At 50.9% G+C, this 22,240-nt stretch overlaps 8 protein-coding genes across 8 annotated transcripts; 3 read left to right on the top strand and 5 right to left on the bottom strand.

Annotated features, from left to right (window-relative positions):
* Positions 1-985: 985 nt before the first annotated feature.
* Positions 986-1,351, top strand: VFPPC_02555 (hypothetical protein; the record flags this gene model as incomplete). The annotated part of the gene is made up of 2 exons (XM_018282183.1): positions 986-1,169; positions 1,221-1,351. 2 exons carry the CDS (start codon positions 986-988, stop codon positions 1,349-1,351), a joined length of 315 nt encoding a protein of 104 aa, XP_018146552.1.
* Positions 1,352-2,259: 908 nt separating this feature from the next.
* VFPPC_02553 (transmembrane alpha-helix domain-containing protein) lies at positions 2,260-3,308 on the top strand (the record flags this gene model as incomplete). The annotated part of the gene is made up of 4 exons (XM_022428281.1): positions 2,260-2,311; positions 2,362-2,468; positions 2,563-2,859; positions 2,913-3,308. The coding sequence occupies 4 exons, from the start codon at positions 2,260-2,262 to the stop codon at positions 3,306-3,308; spliced, it is 852 nt and encodes a 283-aa protein (XP_022284554.1).
* Positions 3,309-3,786: 478 nt separating this feature from the next.
* On the bottom strand, positions 3,787-9,591 carry VFPPC_02552 (AMP-binding domain-containing protein; the record flags this gene model as incomplete). The annotated part of the gene is made up of 4 exons (XM_018282181.1): positions 3,787-4,624; positions 4,686-9,293; positions 9,414-9,436; positions 9,532-9,591. The coding sequence occupies 4 exons, from the start codon at positions 9,589-9,591 to the stop codon at positions 3,787-3,789; spliced, it is 5,529 nt and encodes a 1,842-aa protein (XP_018146550.1).
* A 1,395-nt stretch (positions 9,592-10,986) lies between these two features.
* On the bottom strand, positions 10,987-11,337 carry VFPPC_02550 (efflux pump protein; the record flags this gene model as incomplete). The annotated part of the gene is made up of 1 exon (XM_022428280.1): positions 10,987-11,337. One exon carries the CDS (start codon positions 11,335-11,337, stop codon positions 10,987-10,989), a length of 351 nt encoding a protein of 116 aa, XP_022284553.1.
* Positions 11,338-13,402: 2,065 nt separating this feature from the next.
* VFPPC_02549 (myosin-cross-reactive antigen family protein) lies at positions 13,403-14,740 on the bottom strand (the record flags this gene model as incomplete). The annotated part of the gene is made up of 4 exons (XM_018282179.1): positions 13,403-13,699; positions 13,788-14,370; positions 14,418-14,686; positions 14,738-14,740. The coding sequence occupies 4 exons, from the start codon at positions 14,738-14,740 to the stop codon at positions 13,403-13,405; spliced, it is 1,152 nt and encodes a 383-aa protein (XP_018146548.1).
* A 624-nt stretch (positions 14,741-15,364) lies between these two features.
* VFPPC_02548 (SET domain-containing protein) lies at positions 15,365-17,432 on the bottom strand (the record flags this gene model as incomplete). The annotated part of the gene is made up of 2 exons (XM_018282178.1): positions 15,365-17,278; positions 17,337-17,432. 2 exons carry the CDS (start codon positions 17,430-17,432, stop codon positions 15,365-15,367), a joined length of 2,010 nt encoding a protein of 669 aa, XP_018146547.1.
* A 755-nt stretch (positions 17,433-18,187) lies between these two features.
* Positions 18,188-18,696, top strand: VFPPC_02547 (50S ribosomal protein L14; the record flags this gene model as incomplete). Its single annotated transcript, XM_018282177.1, has 3 exons — positions 18,188-18,202; positions 18,258-18,342; positions 18,401-18,696. The coding sequence occupies 3 exons, from the start codon at positions 18,188-18,190 to the stop codon at positions 18,694-18,696; spliced, it is 396 nt and encodes a 131-aa protein (XP_018146546.1).
* A 1,006-nt stretch (positions 18,697-19,702) lies between these two features.
* Positions 19,703-20,278, bottom strand: VFPPC_15521 (DNA-directed RNA polymerase; the record flags this gene model as incomplete). The annotated part of the gene is made up of 1 exon (XM_018293274.1): positions 19,703-20,278. One exon carries the CDS (start codon positions 20,276-20,278, stop codon positions 19,703-19,705), a length of 576 nt encoding a protein of 191 aa, XP_018146545.1.
* Positions 20,279-22,240: the final 1,962 nt, after the last annotated feature.

Raw genomic sequence — 22,240 nt, 5'->3', positions numbered from 1 at the left:
AGTATACACTTGGCGGAGGATCCAAATTACACCTGCACTGTCACAGAAGCCTGACTCTCTCTATTTGTGGCATTGCCCGATTACAATGGCTATCACAAGATGGGATCAGGTCATTCTGTTCTCGCAAACGGAGCTATCGCCAATGCAGCGTATTTGCCTATACAGCAGGCTGCACCCACACTCCAGATCTGTTTTCGTCGTAATCAGCGTAAAGACGGAGCACGCCTGATCCAACATGAGATCATTGTCGGCTGCATACCATGGCCGTGCCAAACCTAACCCTAACGACTGTCACCTTATGGAAGAGCAAGAGTCACATTGGGTATGTTTTTCAACAGACCGTATATAACTAGTATTTTGAGCCATAGAAGCGGGAGCTGGGAGGCTTTCTAACCAGTCGCAAGCGTAGACTCGCACATCGAGATGAGATTTTGCAGGTGACGAGTCGTATGGGGAAGATAGTGCAATAAAGTGCAGAACCCAATGGTAAGTTCCCGCTGATCTGAGTGAAACTCAGATCACTTTAGGGATGAACGCCTAAGACGTCATCCGGAATGTGTACTAGTGTGTGCTAAATTCTCACCACAGTGTCACCTCCCAAAAGTCCTGGACGCAAGGCAGCATTATGAACGTGATTCCAACATGAAAAGACCAATTTGTGCAGTAATTTTCGTTCACGAGAGCCCAAACAACAAAGCGATCGTGAAAATAAGTCGAAATATATTCGTTGGCCTGCAAACGAAATGTGCCTCGGCCTAGCCGACGTTCTGTTGATGGAGGTTGAAGCGCGACTCCAAATTTGGAACAAGCGGGCATCTGGTGGAGGCTCAGCGGGAACAACCCTGTAACCCGCGGCAAGGAGAGCTCACTTCGCGCTTGTGGCGCTAAATATAGGCTGTGCTGGTGAGAGCTTTTAATACTTGAGTAGTTTGAGGAATGTGAAGAACAGCGAACATATTGGTGGGACTTGAAGGCATCCGCCACAATGTCGCAACCAGGGTGGATGGAGGCTCTTGGACCTGGGCCTGGCCTTGGCAGCACGGCCCGTTGCGCCACTTTTTGGGTCGATCTTGTGGCCACAAACGATGCCCACCCATCTCATTCTCAGAAGTTTGTGCCGCGGAGAACGGTAGGGCAGGCGCTTGGATGGAGCAAGGTAAGGGGTTGGTGCTTTGCCTGTGGCTTGTCAGCGGGCGAAAGTCTCCGGGAAGATACTCGAGCAAACCTCTCTGACCGTGGCCCTAGTGTCTTGACTCTTCACACGGGACTAAGACCTCTACTACGATGTTGTGCGACAAGTCAGGGTGGGAAGGGCAATTCGATGACATGTAGGCTGAAAAGTCGAAGTTGAAAATTTTGTGGTGACGCCAACGGCAAATCCAATGTCGGAGTCGGCCGGCAAGACTCCGTGGGTTGGGCCAAGCAAACAAACAGACACAAAGGAGGCAGGAGCGATTGGTTACCCGGCAAAACCAACTTCCCTTTTCGGCATCACAAATAAGATACCTTAAGTGTCTGTTGTGCAATTAATTAATCCTTTCTTGCAACAAAATGGTCATGGAGACACTTAATACTAGTTACCCTCTGCTTTTGCCAGAACAGCTGGTTTATCTGCTGGGGATGGATGCTACCTTCCACCGATGCGATCTCTACTTTGTCAGACTTTATGCTTCCATACGGCTGTGTCTCGCGGGAGAGAATAGTAAGCTGATGCCCCAGGTTGCGACATCAATTTCCAATATCCATTCCGCCTCGTTGCTGACCCGGCTGCCCCCTAGGACTCCCAATTCGACACTCCATCACAGGTAATCAAACCTGCATACAGCTGGGCTAGTCCGAAACATGGTGTTTGCGACCCTGTCAGCCTAGTTCATCACGTTGCCCACATGGCACGTTGGTGTTGCGCTTGCTGACAGAAGATCCATGGTCCGGCGTCCTAATCCTGTCCAAGTTGCGATATAATTGGGGCATTGCTTTAACTAGGGCCTGGTCCACGGCATCGAGAGGCCTTCAACGGAACTGGGCACCTGAAATAAGCTGTCGATCCTTTTCGAGGTTGCTGCTTGCTCATTCTTTTCGAATTGCAGCCAGGCCTTTTTTCCAAATACTTCTCTTTGCAAACTGCGCCAATACCCAGCCCTATATTCCTCAAAGCACAACCGCTCACGACTTCTCTCCTCACAACCAGCAACGCAATAATCACTTCTTACACCAATACGCAAAAACAAAAGCAAGTCAAGACCTAAACAGACACTCAAAATGGGAGACGACCTAAAACCAGCCAAGCTCGACCCCAACGTGTGGTATCACGGTTCGTCGCAACGAGATTCCAAGCACAATAACACAGCTAACATCCCACAGTGACAGAAGGCCGAGTAGACAACTTCACCAAAACGAGATTCGACTCCATGTTCCAAATTGTCGATGTCCAAAAGAACAATGGCGACCATCTCGCCGTCTGGGGCAACGTCAGTCCCGCGCAATACTGGCAATTCATGCCCGTTGATCCCAAAAAGCCATCTCGATACGCTGTCCTCTTCCGTACGAGGAATCAAGAAACAGCTCGGCACGTGTTACAACAAGGATGAAATCGACGACAATCGAACACAGCCGTGTTTGCTCCGCTCCGACGGAAGCGACACTCAGAAGTGGGATATCACAATCTGGCCAGGTGACAATACCACGTACCGACTTCAAAATGTCCAAAACGGCACAAAGTACAACATGGACGTGCATATGGGAAACCCACCATTTATGAGCAGCGACACAGACCCCAAGATCTATCAAAAAGCGCAGCATTGGCTTATGACGAGCGTTTCAGATATCAATGAGGCGGCATACTCAACCACGTTTACCGATGTAAGTAGCCTACTCTTGCTATTTCACAGCTTCAACTAATATGATGACCAAAGGTTCCCGTCTCAGCCACTCAAACCCTCCACTCCACCAGTCCAACTGCCGGATCCGGCTCATCATCATCCAGTGGCCTATCGTCTGGTGCCGCAGCCGGTATTGGCGTTGGTGTTGCCCTCGGCGTCATTGGCCTCGGTATAGCTGGCTTCTTGCTCTGGCGGCGTCGCAAACGGGCCGCCTCTCGGGGCGCGTATTCTTCAACACCCAGCGAGCTAGGTGGTCATCCAGATATCAAGACTGGTGGAGCTCCGGGGCCGCATTCTACGTATTACGATCCAAAGAGCACGGAGCAGGCTCATGAAATGATGCATAATCCTGTGCCGCAAGAAGTACCCGGGCAAATGCATTACGAATTGGATGCTACTACAACACAAGGACATACGCGGAATCAATAGCCTTCATGTGTTCAGTAATGCGGAAAACTCACAACGCGGGATCTCGTTACCATGTCCGTGATATCTCGTCTGTTGGCATGGTTTCATTGCATACATACCACCAATGGGGAATACTTTGAGGAAAGGCCTCAACTTGTAAATACGTTGCTTCAATGTTGTAGTTAGCGGGAGTTGGAGGGCATAGATATACACGGCTTCACATAGAAATGCATTCATGACTCAACCAGCTCCAAAATCTCCGTTCATGCGGATAATGTATATTCATATCAACGCAGCGCTTTCCAGTGCCTATACAAGTTTAAGTCCATGTATGAATGCCCAAGGCGGATCAATAATCCAGAATCATAAAGTCGAGAACCTAAAAATGAAAAATGAAAAGTGTGTGTCCATCAGAAGCTCATCAGTATGTACCACCACGGCACGATCCTCTTCCTTTACTATATCAATACTTCCCACCATGCCGCGTCTCTAGCTCCCATCATCTGGGGTTCATGTCCCCAGCAAGATTCATGTGCATTATTGCATCAGCCGTCCAGTCCGTCTCGTCATCTTCTGCCTGAGGGCCGTCCCAGAATTGGAACCCCTCTCGGCCGTCTACACCAGGCAACGTCATTCTTATCTTTGGAGCTGATGGTGCATTCTCTGGAGCCGAAGAGCTCGGCTTAGGCCCAACAGTTGGAGGTTCATCGTCTTCATACTCGTCGCCGTATCGTTGTGTATTGCCAAAATACCCCTGCTGTCCTCCAGAGTCGCGGTTCATGGTCCCTTGACTTTGTGCATTTGATGACTTGTCCTGAGAGTATCCCGTTGGTGTCACTTGATCGTCATGAGTTGTTGTGGATGCGGTTCCAGGGGCTGGGGGAGGCGGCATGTGCGACATGCGATTCATCTGGACATCAAACTCTTCCTGCTCCAAAATTTGCGGCGCGTGTTCGACATTTCTTAGGCTCGACGCCCCGGCGGGAACCCCTGAACTACGAATGCTTCCTGTGGACATTCGATTGGCATCCCCTAGGTCGCCAGTGCCGCTACCGCTACCAGCTTCGCCCATAGCGGAGGCGTCGAGGTCACGGATAGCGAATTGAGCCAGTGTGCGCAACTTCCGTGTAACCCATCCTGCGAGAATCTTACCACGTTGCTTCTCGCCAAGTCGTGAGCGAGGGAAGTCGCCTCTGCTAACAAAGGCCACAATATCAACAATGATTTGATGCTCGTTCAAAATTGCATTGACGATAACTGGTACAATGGAGGCCAAGTAAGGCTTTCGACTGACTTCGACGAGGACGACAACCAGGCCACCAGCCTGGAACACAGCGCTGCAACAATCGTTAGTAACATAACTCAAAAGGAAAAAAAGGGGGGTCTCAACAAACGTACCAGCCACCTGGGACAATGTTTCGGTGAGAACGCTCGACCGAGGTCTCAATATCCATTGGGAAATGGCTAAGCCCATTGATCTCAAACGTCTCGCCAATGCTGCCCAGTACAAAGAGCACCTGCATATCAACCAAGGCTCCGCCTGGCCCAATAGGCCGGCTAACATTATGAAGAAATCCCAAGTCACCCGTACGCACGTAGGCCACGCCCGGATCACCATCGACCGTGCGTCCGTCAAATCTCTCTGCGTCAAATGCATCCTTTGATCCGTAGAACGACTTCACGCAAGCCTCAGAGTCAACCCAAATCTCACCATATTCTCCATCATAGCAATGCATGCGATTCTCTGGGTTTACAATTGCAATTTGCGTCGAAACTGGAACCATGCCAGAGTCTTGTACAAGCAGAGCCTTAGGCTCAGCCTCGGGATCAACCGGCACAACCAGACCTCGGCGGAGTGCTTTGGTGTCGAGCCAAATCTCAATAGGCTCGATGCACATGTATGATCTCGATGCAATCATCGGGTTTAGAACATGGGAATAGACCGTGTTGATCGCTGTCCTATCAAGTCCGGCCGGCGCAAAATGCATCCGTACCTTTTGGAAAACATCTACTCGAGGACGGCTATCGGATGTGATCATCATGTTCTTCAGTTCGTGCAACGTAAAGCCCTTTGCATGCATCGATGCCATGGCGTGATCCAGCATCTGCGGAGTTGCATACGTATCCTTAATCTTGTATCTGGATAATGTGACAAACAGGGACATGGGGTTTTGGGCAAATTCGACTGGAGATAGTAGGTACGTCGGGGTACCAATGTAGATACCCATGAGACAGGTGTGAACAAAGCCGAGCCCAGTGGTACTTCGCACACAACCGAGAACTGGGCGTGAGCTTGTCATCTGGCATGTCTCCTTTTGGACTTTGCACATGCCCATAATGGTATCATGTCCCAGCTGAACAGCTATCCTCCGCTGGTCCGGTGTCCAATATGTCCAAATAACAACAGGATATCCTGGGCGAACCCAAGCAGGGTCAATAGTCAAACCTAAATCACGAAGGCCGCTGTTTTGTTTTGGAGGCTTCGTGGTGTTGTAGACATTAGGAGTGGCAATCTTGAGAATCTGGGCAGATTGCTTCAGGTGGCTCGAAACAGGCTTGAGCTTCAGCAAGTGGTCCACCTCGTGGTTGACCAAGACAGCCTTGACATTGTAGTCGGCAACAATGTGAAGGAATGCAGGGACATCTTCATTCAGGCGATTTTGGTCGAGTGGTGCCATGGGTATGACAACAGCACCCAGGTTGATACAACCGTGAGTAGCAAAGACAAACTCTTCGGAGTGGGTATACATGAGGACAACGTGGTCCCCTGGTCGCACCTTGACCTTGTTCTTCAAATACATGGCAACAGCTGCGACCCTTTGATCAAACTTGCGCCAGGTTATGCCCTTGCCTTCCCTTCCCCGGCCGTCTATCGTGCAATACGAGAGTTCTTCTGGTTGCCGCGCCACACGCCACTGAATGAGATCCGTGATACAGGCAAAATTGTTGAGCGGCGTAGAGGTTCGGTCGTCAATAACAACTTCCCTTCGGTCGATACCCGAATATTGTTTATCTGCTGGAGCAAGAATGTTTGCTCGAGATTCGGAAGCAATTTGTGACCAAATTCCTCCAATCGGGTCTACACCAATCGGCAAGTTAAGTACCGCATGCTCGACGCCAAACTTGACATGAACACAAGGCAGATTGCCAAGGTCGTATTCTCGGCGGCAAAGCATGTTTCCAATCTCGCGTCTGCCGTTCTTGATAACACGGGGTAGTGAGTTCGGAGCCGTGATCATAACACAGTAGAGTCTGAGATGATGCTCCTCCATCAGGACCTCCATACACCTCTCAGCCAGGGAATCAAGCAACGCGGTATCCGGCTGTCGTGGAGGGCCACCGGATGTAAGAGGTGCGGTGGAAGCGGCGGCAGATTCTACAACAACTACCGGCAGATGTTCATCATTGACGAATACGTCAAACGCGGAGCAGTCGTAAATCTTGGGGACATTCTTGACAATGCTTACGACCATGTGCTGAACGAAGAAGTATCGATACTCGGCAACCTCATGTCCATGTTCAACCCACTCCACTTTCTGTCGAATGCGATCTTCGTACAGACCTAGGATGAATATCTTGCCCTCGATTACGGTGCCGAGAAGACCGGTGCGCAAGAACTCCGGTTCTACCGGTGTCGGAGTCGGATCGCCAGGATCGAACTTATAGGGCCGGGCATGGAAGATCAACTCAGTGCTCCTAGGCTGAGACCAAAACCCGCCACTAAGGGAAGGAGAATCAACCCAGATTTCACCCACGGTATGAGGAGATGCTAGGAGACCAGTTTCGGGATCAACCACAGCGAGAGTAGCGTCCGGAATTGGATAGCCAAATGTACCGACTCTTACCATTCCCGGCTCGTTTGGTGCCTTTTTGGCGACTTCAGCGCCGTATGCCATCACAACCACCTCGTTGGTCTTAAGCGCTTCACGATCAAGGAGGACCTCATTCATTTCTGTATTGCCTGTGCTCTTTTCGGTCTTGGTTGTCGTGCCGCCGCCAAGCAAACTACCGAATCCATTCGATGGAACTGGTTTGGCAGTCTTGTCGTTGTCGTCACTGTCTGAATCCGAAGTTGTCTCGCGTTCTAGCTTGAGCGATACACCCATACGTTCTTCGCCGCCAAGCCAATCCCGCACACTGACCACCATACCGCCATGCTCGGGGAGGCATAGCATAGGCGCTACAACTTGGCGCGCTCGTGCATTTCTAAGCGGGCGCAGCCACCTATCAGCCAAGACTTCGTGGAACTCTCCGTCAACAGTAAGGGTATCAATTAAACAAAGTTTGACAGATTGAAAATTTGGTTCCATGCCCTTTTTGAAATTTCGCGTCGTCATCGGATCTTGCTGGTAATTATACGCCGCTCGCTTCAGGCCAGGATAGTCCGCTACCAGAACAGTTGCTTTATATCTCGTAATGAGATGCGCGTAAAGACCCGGGACATCTACGGCTTTGTTGTCAAACCAAACAGCAGTGTGCCCACCATACACAGTCAGTAAGACGCCGATAATCATACCGATGCCTTGACGAGGCTCCAGATAGGAGAGTAGAATCTCGCTAGCGGCCTTCTTGCCGCCAATAAGAAGGCCATTTTTATCTCTCAAAGAAGGGTTAAAGGTGTCTCCAGGTCGGTTCCCAGGAGTGTCTGATATGACGGCACTCAGACACGCCATTTGGTGCATTATCGTGCGGTGGCTCATGACGACGCCTCTAAGGTCCCCAGTAGGAGCTCTGGAAAATTCTATGTAGGCCAGATCGGGAACGGACAAGGCGGGTATGTCCTCCTTCTTTTTCGGGTGATAGCTTCCAAACTCATTCGTCTTCCACCACTCGACTCCCTTTGGCCAAGTGAGCTTCTGCGCGGTAATATCTCGCTGGAACGCCTTTAGGTTATTATCCGTTGTCAAGGCCAGATGTGCCTGAGTCGATGTCAAGATGTAGTTGAGACGTTGGTAGTCCTGCAAGTCGTTAATTGGCACAGCGACCACGCCCGCAATGAAGCAGCCCATCAAGGCAATGGCAAAGTCAATGATTTCGCTGTCGCGGTACACAAGAGCAACTCGGTCGCCACGATATAGCGAGCTCTTATCTCTTATGACTTGAGCAACCTTTTCCGCCCTAGAGGCAAGTTTGTCCCAAGTGATGGATGCGATTTCCTTTCCTTTGTTATCCAAAACCCAGTATGCAGGGAGCTTGGCTGTGGTTCTGGCGCGATGGCGAAGGACAGCAGCCAGGTTGTCGAACTGTGACATGAGAATATTGGGATCGTGCGGGTCACGGATGGAAAATGGTATCTCCCGTGGCTCAAGAGGCCGTAAATACTCTAATGCTTCCGGTGGAGGGAGGTCACCGGCCGTGAGCATCGGCGGGGGCATGGCAGCCGTGGGAGAGAACGCCTCTCCAGATGAGTATCTATGAGGGGCCCCATAGTCACCTCCAGGCTGAGTCTGGTCGTAATGCTGCTGACCAGCAAAGTCGGAGAAGTAACCTTGGGAATCTTGCAATGTCCTAGTCCTCCCGTCGAATTGCTGCTGTTGATGGTGTTGCCCCGCATCCATGTATGCGCCTTGCTGGTCTGGATTGAAGGCATAATCCTTGGAAACCATGGTCTCACTCCGAGAAGGGACATCGCTGGACGCAGCCGTCGTCGTCAGGAAAAGCGAATCGCGCTGAACGGGAACAGGTCGCTCAGCTATGGGACCGCCAGGGCGCAAGAGGCCAGCTGGCGACACCTCGGAGGTATGTGAGCCTGTCGGTGGAGGACCGTAGGCTGAATTCGTCCGGTATGCTGGAGAATCGGGGTCGGATCCATTTCCGCCAACAGAATTGTACGTAGAGGCTCGGTGGCCGTCGTAGGGCTGTTGCGGCGGGCTGTCGTCAGGTTGGTGAAGACGAAGGCCAGATCTAGGAGGGGGAGGAGGTTCGTGAATGGCGGGGGTGGGAGTTGGAGCGCTGGGTTCGCCATAACCGTACTGGGAGAGCAGCAATGCTCGTCTTTTCTGGAATCTACGGGAGGCAGTGTTAGCATAAGACAGGAACCAGAGTGCCAATCAGTAGGATCTAGATGTGAACCAGGATAGTTCACGGATTGCTAGTTTCTTCGGGCGTAACGGATAATTTGCTTACCCTTTCTCGGTAATATCCCCCTCCTGCAAGGAAACAAGAACAGTCAGCCTTCAATATCCGGTTGGCGGGCGAAAGCAAGCGATGAAGAATTGGACCACGGGCTACTTGCTGCACATACCTCTAACTCATGTTGCAAGTCGTCAAGCTTTGCTTGCAGCTCGGGGTGGAAATCGGCCATTGTGAAGGGAACTCAAGGCGGCCCTGCGCCAGGCCGAGAAGCTATGAGCACAGCAATTCGAATCAATAAATCGCTAATTATACATAATTTGGCGCAACGGCCATGTCCAAAAACGACCAGACGGTATGGTGGTGTTGGGTCTGGTGGGTTGGCGTTGAGATGGTTCACCGGCAGCCAAAAAGATCAACCGTCTGGTCTGGTCTGGTCTGGTCTGGTCTGGTCTGGTCTGGTCTGGTCCAGTCTCGTGACGTAGTGGGCAAAACGACCAAAAGGGCCAAAAGACCAGGACTAGTAGAGACCAGAGACCAAAAGACGGGACTTGCCAAGGCCAGGGACGAAGAGCGCTTGAGTGGAGGTCAGTTCTGGTGGATGGGGAAAGTGGCGGGACGAAGATGAACGCAATGGGCAGGCGCGACTGGCACAAAGTAGGCGGAAGGAGGGAGGATGGATGGAGCAGACCGGTTTGAGCGGGCACCAAACCAGGCCAATCCAAACAGAAAAGGGTCCAAACCAAGCTTGATCCAGACTTTTGGCTCAACGAGGAAGTGAGCAGCGCCAAAACGAATACCCCGAGATTGAACGGTCGACTCCAGCTCAGAGACTCGGTGATGGGAGACTTTGATGAGGTATGGCATTGTTGGCGCCTGACGAAACAAAACCGTCCCAAGTGAGATAAAGTCTCCGCTCCCACCACGTTCGCGAGCCTTTTTCTTGACACCATCTCCAGATTGATTGGTGTGGCTTGGAGCTCAGACGATGGTACGTCTGTCACACAAGCCCCAGGGCAATACGAGGCACGTCAGAGGCCAAGATTCCGCCAGAATGCAGTCCACAACTGCAAGCCTTCAGCTCCAGCCCGACAACGATCCCGTTCCTGAGTCTTACACCCGTATGCGGTGTATTGGTTCTTGCCGAATCACACAAGGGGTGAAGTGAGAGCTGTGCTCCGTGAGACTAAAACGCAACATGACCATATTGGGGCCGTTCAACACCGTGCACCTGCCCATAACTAGATGTACACACTGACATGATACAGTAAGCAATTGTCGTTGGATGCAGTGCTTCTGGCCCCCTTGAATGTTGTTGACCTGACCTATGTGTCCAGTCCGCAATGGAAAACCAGGTCTTGAATAACGAGTCAATTTCCACACAACGGAGCCTACGGCCATTTCTGCAACTACCTAGGTAGTTGGTGTGTTCCCAAATTGATATGCCCTGGAGACTCTGACATGAAGCCAAAATAGTGGGGACTTGGCCTAACATCTTTGGCCGTCACCGGCAGCATCAGCATCCAACTCGATGAAGACGTCAGCTTGGTATTGTCGTTGGTCTATGAGGCGTACATGAACTCATATCTTCGAGAAGCGGGCTAGAAAGGCGACTACGATACTTCTTTTAAACACCAATACTACCAGCTGATGCCACAATGATTGGAAATGTCTCAAAGAGCCTGTGTCGGCAGGGACAGACTGCAAAATCAGTGACAAACACATTGTCAAACCAAGAGCCCTCGCACGAACTTCTTAATCCCATCACCTCAATTCCACGACCTGCATTCCATGGAACAGACGATGAAGACTCATCGGCACCAACACCCAACGCATTACCGGTCTCCTCTTCCCAGACTGAGGACAGGCAGCTCACACCAGCCAATACGATGCAAATATCCAAAGCGAAAGGCGTTACAGTCATCGTTACCCTAGCGGGAATAAGCTTTCTGAACACAATGGGTTCCGGTATCCTCATCGCTGCCTTGCCCCGAATAGCATCAGATGTCGGGCTCTCCGACGGGTTAATCCTTTGGCCCGCAGCAGTCTATGCTCTCGCGGCAGGATGTCTCCTTCTCATATTTGGCGCCGCGGCGGACGCCATTGGAGCGAAAATTGTATGGATATCTGGCAGTTATCTCTTTGTCGTCTTCACGGTTGCGCTCGGTCTGGCCCAAACAGGCTTGCAAGTCATCTTGTTTAGGACGTTTTTGGGTGTAGCCATATCAATGTGTTTACCCACCGCCGTCAGTCTCATCACAAACACGTTCCCTAAGGGTACTTGGAGAAATGTTGCGTTTGCTATGAACGGCATGGGACAGCCTTTGGGGTATGCACTGGGCTTGGTACTGGGTGGTATATTTACAGACTCCATTGGTTGGCGGTGGGCATATCACATGATGGCAATTATAAATTTTGTGCTATCCACGGCATCGATCTGGTCGTTACCAGTGGTGAGACCGAAGGGTGAAAAGAGGTGGACGAGACGGCTAGCCGAAGATATAGATTGGGTTGGAGCGGCAATCATGAGTGTTGCGCTGGGGCTGTTGCTGTATGTTTTGGCGACAATCACAACTTCTTATACGAGCATCAAGGATGGTGGAAATATTGCTTGCCTGGTGGTTTCTTTAGTTCTACTTGGCGTTTTCCCTCTGTGGATGAGGTATCAGACAGGACGGGGGCGACCGGCGTTGATCCCGAATAAGCTGTGGAAGAATACTTCATTTACGACTATTTGCGTATCAGTGTTCTTTTGTTGGGCTGCCCTGAATGGGATAGAGTACTTTACGACTCTGTAGTAAGTTCCACGGCCAGCATCCAGGATTTTTGAGGGCATGTCGCTAACAGTGTGAATAGCTTTCAACAAGTTGAAGGCTTGCCAGCCTTGCAGAGCTCCATCCGATTCCTTCCCCACGTCATCATGGGGATCTGTGTCAACGCCGCGACTGCATATCTCATTTCACGCGTCAAGGTGCAGACTCTTGCTGTGGTATCCGCTTTGGTCACCATGATTGCGCCAGCCCTCATGGCAACCGTCAAGATTGGTGAAAATTACTGGTATGCCCCTTTCTGGGCCTTGTTTCTTTCGCCAGTGAACCCGGATGGTATGTTCCCTAGAATGATCACTTAGAGAATAGTGTGCTGATGCTAGTCCTGTAGTCCTCTTCACGGTATCCAACATTGTCATCTCTGATGCGTTCCCGGTTGACACGCAATCGTTGGCAGGTGGTGTATTCAGTGAAGTATCGCAGTTTGGTAACTCGGTTGGACTGGCTGTCACTGCTGCCATTGCCGCGTCAGTGACGGAGCATTCCAGCAGCAAGGACCACAGGGTTGCGTTGATGGATGGATTTCGAGCTGCGTTCTGGACCATTTTTGTGAGTGCAGCTGGAGTGGCTGTGATTTGCTTCTTTGGGTTGAAGAGGGGCGGGTTTATTGGCAAGAAGGATGATTGATCGGGGTTGTAATATAGGAGATGGTTCACGGAGGGTTCTACTGCTGGGCGAGCCAGTGTGGCTAGATGGGCGAGTCCACGGTCGTGGTCAGGCAAGGAGTCAAGATATCCTTCAAGCCTCGATCAACCATTCAGACAAGCTTCCACGGTGAAGCAAAGGGTTCAGCCAGGTAGAGGAGCCGATATCTATAATACAAATACAATTCAACATCTCATCGTATGTATTCCTCAGCAAGCAACTACAATTGGCAGTACACGTAATCACTCCGACCAACTAGAAGTCTGCTTCATTGAATCCAAGCTAGTAGACCCTTCTACCATACTCGTAGTATAATCCAACTCCTTCGTACGCTCTCACACCATACCATCACAACGAGCTACTACGTACCGCGGTGTATCAACATTTACAAATACCGTTCCCGCGTCATCACATTCTAAAACACTACCAAACACACCATCAAACCCACTCAAGTTCAAGCATTCATCATACATCCACTCTATTACCCTTCAAGCACAATAATACCCGATACATGCCCGCCCAAAATCTCAACTAATTACATACATCCGCAGACACATCTCGGCCAAGCACTCACTCCAACTCCTTATCAACGCACCCCGCCCTCCCATTCACAGGATTACACCTCGCCACCTTCCCGTCCCCAATCTCAACCACGTACTTACACCCCCCATACCGCTCACTCATCCCCTTGACCGGAAAATCCGAAGACACAATCTGCGCGCCTGACTTGAACGCCCCGTCCCTCTGGAAGGTAGTGCAGTTCCTGACCGTGGCGAGCGCCGAATCGGCCATTGTGCGAACCCAGTAATTCGCTTTGACTTGTTTCTGGATGTTCGCGACATATGCGTCCGTCACAGGATCATTAAGCTACACAGGCAGTTAGATTCCCCAAACGCAAAGAAAAAAGGATAAAGAAAAGAAAAAAAAAGTCAAAGGCAAAGACAGAGAGACAAACCTTTTGAAATGCGCAATCTGCCTTTCCGGGCGCAGAGTTTGTAAATAACACACGTCCTTCGAGGTTCGTCTTCCCCTCAAGATACTTCTTATTGACGTCGTCGTCGGGCCCATTATCCATGAGGAAAAAGATTCTCCCCCGTGCAGAGTCCAGATTCGGCCATCCGTACTTCAGGACAGATTCTTCCAGCGTCATGCCCGGACGGCGAATGTCATCCGGCGTGATGAGCTGCTTTGGTGAGAAAACAGAGCGGATTTCCTGGTCCAATCCGTCAAGGAGCTTTGCGTCCGCCCACGGAATGGGCTTTGCGCCGCCGAGAGACGCGCCCAGTGCTTCGGACTGTTTGAACTCCGTCATGATGGGGATGGGCACGACATGAGGGTTAGCGTCGAGGAAGGACTTGATGATCTTGAGGCACGACGTGAATGTCGTGCAGACGGTGTGGATGTCCAGGTCCGGGATGTGCATAACCTTAGTAGCCGTGGTGTTGTATTCCGGACCAGTGTTGTACGGCAAGTTGGACAGTTTCCGGATCAGAGGTTTTGCGTAGTTACCGCCTTTTGGGTCCGCGAGAATATCAAGTCTGACAATTAGCTTCAGGGAAAGACACGCCCCCAAAAAATAACTCACTCCAGATTCCTGACATGCTGCTCCTTCAGCTGCACATCCAGCTTATCGTGCCCGTACCACAGATCCCTCACATCAGGACTCAACTTCTCCATCAAGGGCTTCTCATCCTCCTCCGCCTCAACATGATAGCTGTTATGCGTGCCCACGACCTGAATCTGATTCATGCGAATGGCATCCCCCCAGACGAGCCCGTTCTTCGTGTAGTCCATGGAGCAAGCTGCGCTCAGGACAGCGGGCACGCCGCCCAGAACCAGGAATTGTCTTAGACTCTGTGACCGTTAGGACTTTCACTGCAACACGCATACCTTGGTCAAACGTACCATTGCTTCAGACCCGTCAATCCCGACGTTGAATTGCTCGCAACTTCAGGAAATAGGGGAGAGGATGAAAGTCTCACTCCCTCATGGTGTTGCACATGTCCAACGGGACGAGGTACCTGGACATGCGTGAGCATGTGGCGTTGCTATTGGTCTTGGCTGAGGAGCGTTGCCACTAGCCGACGAATGAGCAACGGTCGCCCCGGATTCCTTTTTGGTTATGTTTAATTTGTGCACAGCCACTTGCCAAACCGTTTTGGGATGCAGATTTCTTGCATAATAATGCACACGGATCGGGAGATTACCTGACCAACTCCATATGACATATCACCGCACAAAGAGTGATTTTCGATTATTTCAAAGTTGGAGCGACTAAATGCCCACGTATCTACCCCGCGGATATCTAGGTAGTTAGCGCTTAAGATGAATGGGCTCAGCCAAATACTCAACACCGTGCAACTCCCCGGAATTGTCCCAGTCACAAAACGTCAGCTATTATGGATGATTGCAACGGATTCTTGCATCTATTCTACATATAGCATCATATTTGTACATTACCAGTGCCTATAATTTCGGCCATTCGCTGTGCATCGAAAACAATACCATCCAACTCCTACTATTGCTCCAGCCCTACTCGCCTAGCTTGCTGCTCACCCTCCGCGCTCTCCCGCTCCGGCGTAGGCCCGATACATCTTCCTTGATCTTAACTACCACCAAGTCGCGAACTTCCTCATTCGAACCTTTCCTCTTGGCCGGACCACGTTGTAGTCTCCTGCCTCTCTCAGGCTCACTTGGTTCACTCGGCTCGTCTGTCTCCTCCCTCTCAGGCAGACACTTCCTGCCTCGGGCCTTGCGCTCATCATTTGTGTTTAAGAATCGATGTATAAGCCGGTGGTCCAAAATTCGCTCTTCCTTGTCCGATGGCCCAGCCTTTTCCGTCTTGGGCCACATGTACCCGTACAACTTCGAATGTCGTTCGCACCTAGGACACGCCGACCGGGTAAAGTACGCGTTCTGCTGTACAAAGTATTCATTGCAAATGGTGCATTGAATCCAAGCCATTTCCGGCTCGGATAGTAGTAAGGGTGTCAGGACATAATCGCCAGGTGTGCGCATCTTGGCGGGGGGCGATGCTTGCTTGGTAAAACTGCGTCGTCTGTTCTTACGCCGAGGCTGTACTGCTTCATCGGTTTCCAGAGCGACCTCGGTGACTTCGACAGTCTCAATGCTCACCGAAATGGGGACAACAATTTCCCGCTCTGAACTGCTCGGCGTGTTGAGAATGGCAGATATTGACATAGTATTGGCCTCTGACCTGAGTGGTTGGGATGATGGTGGTGATTGTTGACATTGCACACTTTCGGGTGAGAAGGGCGCAAGAGCTGTAATTGTATCGCCCTCTTTGCGGGAGTTGGTCTCCTCCCGCAGAGTCGCCGGCCCCTTCATTGGAGTTTCAGGTATCGGTTCGGGGCTGTCCTTCTCAGGTGAAGTGACGTCTGTCTCGATAGCTTCTTCATTACTTGAGGACGTACTTCCACTGACAGAACTGCCCCGCGACACGGGAATGTCTGGTACAGGCTCAATGGTGTGTTTGAGTTTCTTAGCTGGTGTAATAGGCGGCGTTGCCATTGCGTCCGCATTCCTCTTTCGTCCGCTCGGTGTGCCTGGCGCTGGTGATGCAGCCGCAGAAGAGTCGTGCGCGTTACTGAGTCGCGAGATCTTGGCCTTGGTTCTAAGAACCCGCGGTCGGATACCTGGTGTAACAGATGGAGTGCGAGATCCACCAACACTATCCTCTCGTCTTCGGCGTCGCAAAGCATACGTCTCAGGTCTGTCCTCTTCCACACTTGCCTGGACTATGGTAGCACCCTCTTCAGGCTCCCAGCCGTTCCTCAACCCCTTCTCACACGACCCACACAAACACTCACAGTTATCCTCTCCAAAGTAGCTCTCACCATACGTGACAGTGATTTCCTCTCCAGCCTCAATAGGCCGTATAGCAACAATCTCAATCCCAGCGTTGCTAGTCGTCATTAGTTTGGCATTCGCGTCACAGTCGTGGTTTGCGAATCGAGCCGGGCCCATGAACAAGCTCGTGCTTTTGCTCCGCGAGCTGACTACCATGCTGAAGTCCTTCTTGCGTGCCGCAATCTCCGTCTCTTCCTCAGCTGTAATAACGACTTGAATGCCGGACAGGTACTTGATTGATTCGTTGCGCTTGATGTACCGTCTGGCTGTAATGCTAGCCTCGTGAGATACGATCGTATATCGATTGGTGGAGCTGACTTCCCAAGGGCAATCGGGCAGATAAATCTGCAAGTAGCGTCGCAAATGGCGTTTAAAATCGTCCTTTTCTTTGTCCGTCCTCAACGAGTTGAGAAACCTCCTCAGTCCATCTGTCGCAAGTAGTTTCTCTTCTGCCGCTGCCATATCCTGCCATAGAACCACTTCATCCTGAATAATCTTCGCTATCGCATCTTCTGATACACCCCGCGAGGGATGATAGGATGGGCGATTCTTGGGAACAGTAGTCCAGTAATATACCTAGAGCCAAAGAGTCAGCATCAGTCTCCGAACCTTCCGCCAAAACTCAATCACTGACATGATCCACCAGCGCATCAGTCAAGATATCATCATAAGCCGACAATTGCGCCAAAGTGAGGCGATGCCTTGCCGGCGGAGCCTTGGACGTAGGCATCGTTGTTAATGAGTGGCACTGAACCGGTCGGGGCCTCCTATCCACAAGCGTTGTGAGAATCCAGGTTCCACCACCAGGAAACCCGTGAGAATAAGCCGTTCTTCCTCAGCTGGAGTTCACAGGTCCAAAAGCCTTTTCAGCTCCCAATTCGCCCTCCAGCGCAGCCAGGCCGCAAGTCGTCCAACGAACGAGTCTCAAGAGTTCAGCCCAGAGTCCACTTCTCTTCTCTCACAAAACATCATACACAGCCGTCTCAAGACAAAACATACGACTCGCAGCTCAGCAGACTATATAGAAAAGGGAAAAAGTCAGGAAGGAAAGAAATGAGAGTTAAAAGGGAGAGACTGTTTCGTTAGGAATTAAGAAAGGTGAACCGCGTCAGACACACGCGACCGCGTACCCAACAGGTTCAAACCATGATCAAACTTCAAAAGGAGTGAAGTTGCGTTCGCTCCTGCCAACTGCGCACCTCGCACTTGAGCCATTCCAAAAGGCGGCTTCTCATCTGAGCCCCTCTGGTGCGGTCCCCCCCTGCAGTGGGTAGGTGCGCCCAGCCTCCCCATAAAATGACCTTGACCCAGCAACCACGGAAGCAGGAGGTGAGGTGCAGGGGGCGCTTTCCTTTCTTGGGCGAGCTGATGGAACAACGTGGCGCCTGCTGCACGTGATCTTCGTTTTCGAAAAGTCTCAACGCCAGAGCTTCAGGGTCTGGATGTGGTGATGCCGAGCAGCGACGTCGAGCAAAGACAGCCAAAATGATTCAATTAAAGGTGAGTGCCAGTCAATTAACCACTGCAGCTATGTCGAGTGTGCTAATGGATGCAGACGATGCTCAACTGCATCGACAACTCGGGCGCTGCCCTCGTCGAATGCGCCTTGGTCGTTGGTCAAAAGCGACATGCCCGCATCGGTACGCCCTCCTTCTCCCGCTGTTTCGATACCGTCTGGGCGCCATCTAACCATCACAGGTGACCGAATCGTCGTCGTCGTCCAAGAGCAAAGAGGCGCATCCTCCTCCGGTATGGCGGGCATTTCCGCCGCCGCCAAAGTCAAGCGCGGCGATGTTCGACATGCTGTCGTCGTGCGCACCAGATACCCTACCCAACGACGCGACGGCTCCGTCGTCCGCTTCGACGACAATGCTTGCGTCTTGCTCAACAAGTCTGGAGATCCTGTGGGCTCACGAATCAATGGCGTTGTTGGCGCGGAGTTGAAGAGGAAGAAGTGGAGCAAGATTCTGTCCATGGCACCTATGCAGGCTTAGAGGAAGGTTTTGTCGATAGCTGTGTAGGAGTATGGGTGAGCGAGGGATGGCATGAGCGAGAGGTTGGGATGGACTGCTGGGGATTGTTGAAATTGGGAGGGATTCCTTGGATGATGGGATATATTGTACAACTACATTTGGCATTTGCGAGGCGTTAAGACTAGTGCGAGAGCTCAATTCCAATCTCATGACATGTACACCTCTTGGGCGTGTATAGACCACTTATTTTGCAACATCACTATTAAAACGTAATTTCAACTTGTAACCAGTAAATTTTAACTTGAATTTTTATGATCCTCCATCCTTTCTAGTAGTTCTTCTACCAAACACAATCAAGTTTGCATACTGGCTAAAGATACAATATTGATCGTAAAGCGAGCAAACCCATACGCCTTTCTTCTTTAAAACGCCCAAAATTACAACAAAAGTGCAAACCATGCTAAACCCGCCTTTCTTTGTTCCTCCTCATGCAGTAACATAAACTCGGCTGGGACTCGGGGTATCATAACTCGTAAACGACTACTAGTCGAAGATATGACCGCATTCGCAGCAGACATAAAACAGTTTCTTCCCGTCCAGCCAAGTTAGCAAAGCTGCAAGTAAAATCCATATGATAGAATCGAACCAAGACTCCTCGATGGAGTCATGGCCCAAAAATTGGGGAGGCTTACCATTCCAGTTTCGGCACTTCGCTCCTGGGACTGGAAAAATACAGCCTCTTCATGATTGCATCTAGGACACGTCTTGTTCGACCGAGGGAGCTGTAGCCAAGAATAGAAAAATCGTGTCAGCCAGCAGAGTTCAAAGCAAGGGTCAACGAGTTCCGCAAAAAAAAGGACACACGCATCCGCTGCAACTGCTCGCTATATACACAACAATCAAACCTCGCCTGCCCTGTTGCTAGTCCCGATCTTGGAAATGTCGATATCGATGGTAAGCGATGGCGTTGCCCGCTTATGGTGAGAAAAATGTTGACACAGCTGGTATTCTGGCAACGTGTGCCATATTAAACATTACAAACCATGGCGCCGTCGTCTGAAAAGCCCGCCGCGAAAGTCGTGTCGGAAGTGTAATCGGTCGGGGTAGGACTGGGTAGTCCATAGTCGACGTCTTCCATGAGTTCCTCGTCGTATTCGGCAAAGGGATCGTCGGACTCGTTCCAAGGGACGTAATGGCTTCTCTCGCCGAAATTATCGCCGTCCTTCTTCTCCTTTTTCTTTGGCTGCACCTTGGCAACAGCCATATCCGCAGCCATTCCTCCGCAGGTATCGCAAAAAATGAGGCACCCACAACCTAAACAAAGGACAAGCGGGACATCACTAACCGTTGGATCAGATCCAACATCCTGAGTCACACCAGCAGTTTCGCCAGCAGAGTTATTCAGGACGTTGCGGAATACACAAGTGGACTGGGCTTCTTCGGTATATTGACACGTTCGGCAGGTGAATTGTAATTTGTGCGCATCTTCGTCTTCCTTGGGGTACAACATGTTGGAGCATTCTGAGCAGAACCGAAAAGTAATCTGTTCGAGCTTCTTGGGGCCGGAGCCTTCGTATGATGTTGTTGACTGAGGGGTAGCCATATCTGTGGTTGTATGTGGTCTATCTACGGATAGAATCGTGAGTGTGGTTGGTTGGGGGTGGAAGGCTATTAAAAGGCTTTTTCGCGTCGCACACGGGTGGAAGGAGAGCTGTGTGATTTGACCGTGAGGTCGGGGCTTTGATGGAACAAGTGCTTGCGCTGAATGCTCTTCGAAATGAGCAGCGTTTGCCGATGGTCGGGTTGATGAAAGGAAGAATTAGAACGCGCGTGCGTGATGGGGAGGCAAGGTCTTTTTCTGGTGGTTGGCCCGAAGGAGTGAGATGAGTGACTCGACTGAGGCTTTAAAGTGGGGCAGGCAGAAATCCGCCACTCGTCGTTCAAAGGCTGTGATGTTGAGGCGGACAGCATCAACTGGTCGTTGAGTCAGAATCTGTTCGACGTAGGGGTCATGAGTCTTCAACTGCAGATGCGTTTGTAGTGGAGTTATTTCCCAGTTTAAAAACCCTGAACAAAGCAGGGTTGCTTATTTCCTTAAGTAGAGGGTTGACAGCCAGTCAACCTTTTTGGCGTATGCTTCACTCTACTGGTCTAACCTAGAGTCGCACAGAAATAAACATGCGACGACGAAAGTTGTCGCCACACCCAAACAAAAGTTATTCACGCACATGTGTAACCTGATGAAGCAAACTTAGCAATGTCCGCCAAAGTATGATCAACCTGACATGAAGTCTTGTGGGCTTGGCTGATTACCCATCTAAAGCTCGTTCAATGCTGCCTTGGTCCTCATCGCCAATCTTTGCCCACGAACACAAATTTGACCAATACCCATAGGTCCAAGCAATAACTTGCCGTCCTCTGCAACCGTCTATCCTTGTTCAAAGTCAGCCGGACAAGACAGACTAACTTGCTACTCTGCAAGAAGTGCATGGTCGTGTGGGTTGCTTCCCTTTCTGCATGCATATCCGTCGATAGACTGTGTGCACCTGCATCTCTCATGTAGTTCCATCGCAGGAAGGGGTAAAATCAAGGGTGTAGCTACAGGAGCTGCCACATGCCTATTCATCAACTGTTCTATGCTGTTTTCAGATTGTGCTGTAATACCTCATCATATCAATACACATCACGTCAAAGTGTCCTGGGATACGCCCATTCCCTCCTCAGTCGTGCAAACTATAATACTGGTGCATCACAACTCTAGCCCGTGTGTCTGGACGGCCATTCACTTGGACTCAGGTCTAAATTCCGAAAAACGTATCCCCATCAGTTCATCTCCTTCATTCCATGTCCTGAACCCTTCACCAGATGACCAACTTCCCCTGTCCCCTCCCACAACTTAAACCAAGCCAAGCCTCATCCCCAAAATGGATAAAACCAAAAACCACATGGTCTACGGAGGAACCACCGCCGCAAAAGCATCAACGTGACCCCTTCGAAATGGGAATGTCGGCAGTTAGCGCATGTTGCGCATATACCCAAGTGAGAAGAAAGCGCGTGATGGATGAATTCGCAAGGGTCATTCGCCCAGCTTGTCTAGTGGCGTGTGAGAATGTTGCTTCGATTATGCATCTCCCTCAGGAACGCCAGACATGAAAGGCACACATAGCACGGGGAAACCGGCTTCCTCCCCAGTAGACACCATGATAGAAGTGATGAAGAACTGGCACGAGAGGTTGTATTCCCCATGGTCAAATAACCCCTTCTCTCACAATGTAGACATCTGCAACATGAGGCTCTCCACTCACACAGCTCACAAGGGCAACCACCCATCCATCTTCACCAGAGCCAGGCCCCATTTGTCAATGTTGCCAAAGTTGTCCAGGTGCTCAAGTTCCAGCCAGAGACGTTGTGCATCCCTCCCAATGAAATGATCCAGTCAAAAGGGCCTGCTGGTCTTGAGTGTTGAACAGAACGTGGGGCAGAGGCGCCTTGCACCAGACGAACCTCGAGCTGGAGAAGAAGTTCAAGGTCATTTGGTTCTTTGGTCTTGAACTGCGCGACACAT

The sequence above is a fragment of the Pochonia chlamydosporia genome, chromosome 2, assembly GCF_001653235.2.
Source record: "Pochonia chlamydosporia 170 chromosome 2, whole genome shotgun sequence".
NCBI classification, from domain to species: domain Eukaryota; kingdom Fungi; phylum Ascomycota; class Sordariomycetes; order Hypocreales; family Clavicipitaceae; genus Pochonia; species Pochonia chlamydosporia.
The sequence above is the reverse complement of the archived record's forward strand: the minus strand, read 5'-3'. Positions and strand labels throughout refer to the sequence as shown.